General features: G+C 63.1%; 1 protein-coding gene across 1 annotated transcript; it reads right to left on the bottom strand.

Annotated features, from left to right (window-relative positions):
• Nucleotides 1–220: 220 nt before the first annotated feature.
• On the bottom strand, nt 221–1,891 carry MNEG_13502 (Cytochrome c6; the record flags this gene model as incomplete). The annotated part of the gene is made up of 6 exons (XM_014038026.1): nt 221–285; nt 518–563; nt 934–990; nt 1,213–1,268; nt 1,468–1,645; nt 1,847–1,891. 6 exons carry the CDS (start codon nt 1,889–1,891, stop codon nt 221–223), a joined length of 447 nt encoding a protein of 148 aa, XP_013893480.1.
• Between the last annotated feature and the right edge of the window lie 1,017 nt (nt 1,892–2,908).

The raw sequence follows: 2,908 nt of genomic DNA, 5'->3' as shown, positions 1-2,908 counted from the left end.
TCATGAAAGCCGAGCCCTGCATGCAGGAGCCTAACCATGCGCTCACACCCACCATCCCTAACTCTCTCTGCCTGCAGCACGCCCGCTCCAGAGGCACCGCCGTCAAGCCGGGCCGCAGTCAAGCCTGCAAGGCGCGGCTTGCCCGCGGCGGGCCCTTGCAGGTGCAGGGGCCGCGCTTGGGTGGCGGGCGCGGGTGCGGGTGCGCGTGGCGCCTCGCGATTCACCACTTGTTGCCGGCGGCCTGGTCGTACACGTAAGCAGCAACGCCCGCGATCTCGTCCTCATCTGGCGTGGGTTCAGGTGGTGCATGGGTCAGCCGGGACTGAATAGGCGCAACGACTGGACATGGATCTCTTGATGCACGAGATCAGCTTGTAAACACCAACATGGCTACTGACTGTGCAGCAAATCGCAGAGAACTTGGAGAGGGGGACGCAGGGCATTTATGTGCGGCACAGCGCAGCGTGCTGCACGGGCGGCATTGAAACGGCTACTGCTGCTGCCGCAAGGCGCTCACCCAGGCGGCCGTCCCAGGCGGGCATGGCGCCCTTGCCGTTCTCAATCTGCGTGGGGGTTAGTTCCGGGTCAGGGTTCAGCAGGGAGCGTGGCAGAATGGGATCTCTGCACCCCAGGTCGTTTCAATCAGTTATTAGTTTTGTCGATCAGTCGATGACGCCAGATAACAAACATCGGTGCTGAAGCCTGTGCAGCGCACTATGTTTGACGCACAAAAAACCCCAAAAACACCAGCTGCATAGAGCATGCGGCCACCGTCAGACCCACAACCCACCCCGCAAATCTGCAGCGGGGCGGGTTTTGGGTCCGCACGCAGAACACTCTACTGCTGTCAAGCAGAGCGCTCGCCGCCCTCCCCCCAGCCCAGCCAACGCCCAATGCGCTTCCACGTTGCGCCACGCGGGGTGGTGTAATCACCTGGTAGACAATGGCCTCGATGTTGAAGCCGCCATCCAGGAACTGCTCAATGGCCGCCTGGTGGTAGGTTCAGGGGCGAGGGAGGGGGAAGGGAGAAAAAGATTGATGCCGATCACGGCGTGTGTGGTGCCCCTGCTTACTGCCTTCAGTCTCGCATGCACGTAGACACCGTTTGCCGTGCCCACACCCTTCGTAAGCAGGCGGCAATGTTGTACACAGCTCGGACTTCACACTCGGATGGTTCCCAAGATTGGTGCTGCAGCTGCTTGTGTGTTTTACCTTCTGCAGGGTGTGGTCGGGGATGACGTTGTTGCCGCCGCCAGCGTGGCAAGCAGCTGCGTTGCAATGCGACCGGTGATGCGCGGGTGGGGTTCGGGTTGGGTCAGGACGTGGCATGCCCTGGAGATCTGCGCCAGGTGGCAAGCAAGGCCATCAAGTCGCCACCACATGCGGCCGCCAGCACCCTGGCGGAGCCGGACTGCAATCGGTGTGCCCGCAGATTTGCCCTGCTGCCACCGCCGCACGGCCACCCACCGCAGTTGCCGTCGAACACGGCCTTGCCCAGAGCAAGGTCGGCCTCAGCAAACGCGGCGCCGCCGAACAGGGTGGTCGCGGCCACAACAGAGGCGGCGGCGACGCCGAGGGCGCGCGAGACGGCCGAAGGCGCGTCCTGGGCCTGGGCACGCACCGCGACGGAGCGGGTGCGGGCGGCCTGGTGGTGCATTGGGGGAGGGGCGGGGGGTGCGGGCTCTTGTGGGTGGGCACCATGGCAGGGCAATCGCAAGGGAAGGCCTGGAGGTGGGAGCTGGCCGCAGAGCGCGAGCAAGATGGGTGCTCAGGCTTTCTGAAAGGCGACTGACGGTCTGTTAATAAAGATCTCAGTTGAGAGATTCAGGATCAGCCCAGTGCCGACCTGGGCGCGAACGCCGGCCTTGGCGGAGGTGGCCTTGAGCATCATCTCGGGCGGTTTTGCCTTGACACAACACAAGGAAGGGGACTCAAGTAATAACACAAAATAACGAGCACCAATGAGCGTCTGAATCTCTGTTACCGGCGCAGCATGGACGGCCCCTGAGGGGAAAAGGACCGCTTGAGGGACATCCGTACACAGCCCCACCGACTTCGCGTTTGGCACCCTTGCTGCGGGATGACCCGCCACGCAACATGCCGCTTTCACTCAATTTTCCTGGCGCATCAGCCCAGCAGGGCCGTACACAGCTGCCAGGGTGCCCACTGCGACCCTGGGTGTGACACTGGGGTGGCTGCTGACTTCACCCCTGCCGCAAGCCTTATGCAGCAGTGAAAATAACATGAGGAGTTTTCACTAAGAAAGCTTGCAAGCGGAGAGCAGCAGCTGGCATGAAGGCATTTGAGGCGGCACAGGACACAAATACCACGCCCGCGCTGCGCACGCCTGGCGAACGTGGCGCGCACGCCCCCGGAAAGTACAGTAGCACCCAGGCACGCGGCCAGCCGCGACACAACACCGCCCGATAGCCGCAGCATTACACAGTGAGCCGCTAGCAGGCAGGTCACAGTCGCAAGCCACAGTGCCCTGCACAGAACACCGCATTTGCAAAATACAGAGGCAAATCATGTGGTCCAACTCCTGGATGGGTGGACAGCGTAAGCGAATCCATAATTTGGCGGGTATCACGGCTACCCGAATGAGAAGGATAGCTTGGGGCGCCCCTTCCCCAGGATTTTGGCCTGCTCCTTCTTCTTGGCGGCCTCCTCCGCTCGGCGGCTGCCCAGCGGGGGCCGGAGGGTTTTGGGGTTGGGGAGAGCGGGGTGGGGTCAGCATAGGGTTTAGCAGGGCAGACGTTGCAGGCCGACTGGTCTTGGATCGGAGTTGCCAGGTGGAGCCGCGCCGCGCGCGCCGAGGCCCGCGGCGCAATGCGGCAGGGCTCTCCCTGCGCAGCATCATTGCAACAGGACGGGCGGGGCCGGTGTTCGCCTGCGCCGTGCCCGCCCC

This window comes from Monoraphidium neglectum, assembly GCF_000611645.1.
Source record: "Monoraphidium neglectum strain SAG 48.87 unplaced genomic scaffold scaffold03866, whole genome shotgun sequence".
Taxonomy (NCBI): domain Eukaryota; kingdom Viridiplantae; phylum Chlorophyta; class Chlorophyceae; order Sphaeropleales; family Selenastraceae; genus Monoraphidium; species Monoraphidium neglectum.
Note: the sequence above shows the minus strand (reverse complement) of the source record. Positions and strands in the feature narration are given on the sequence as shown.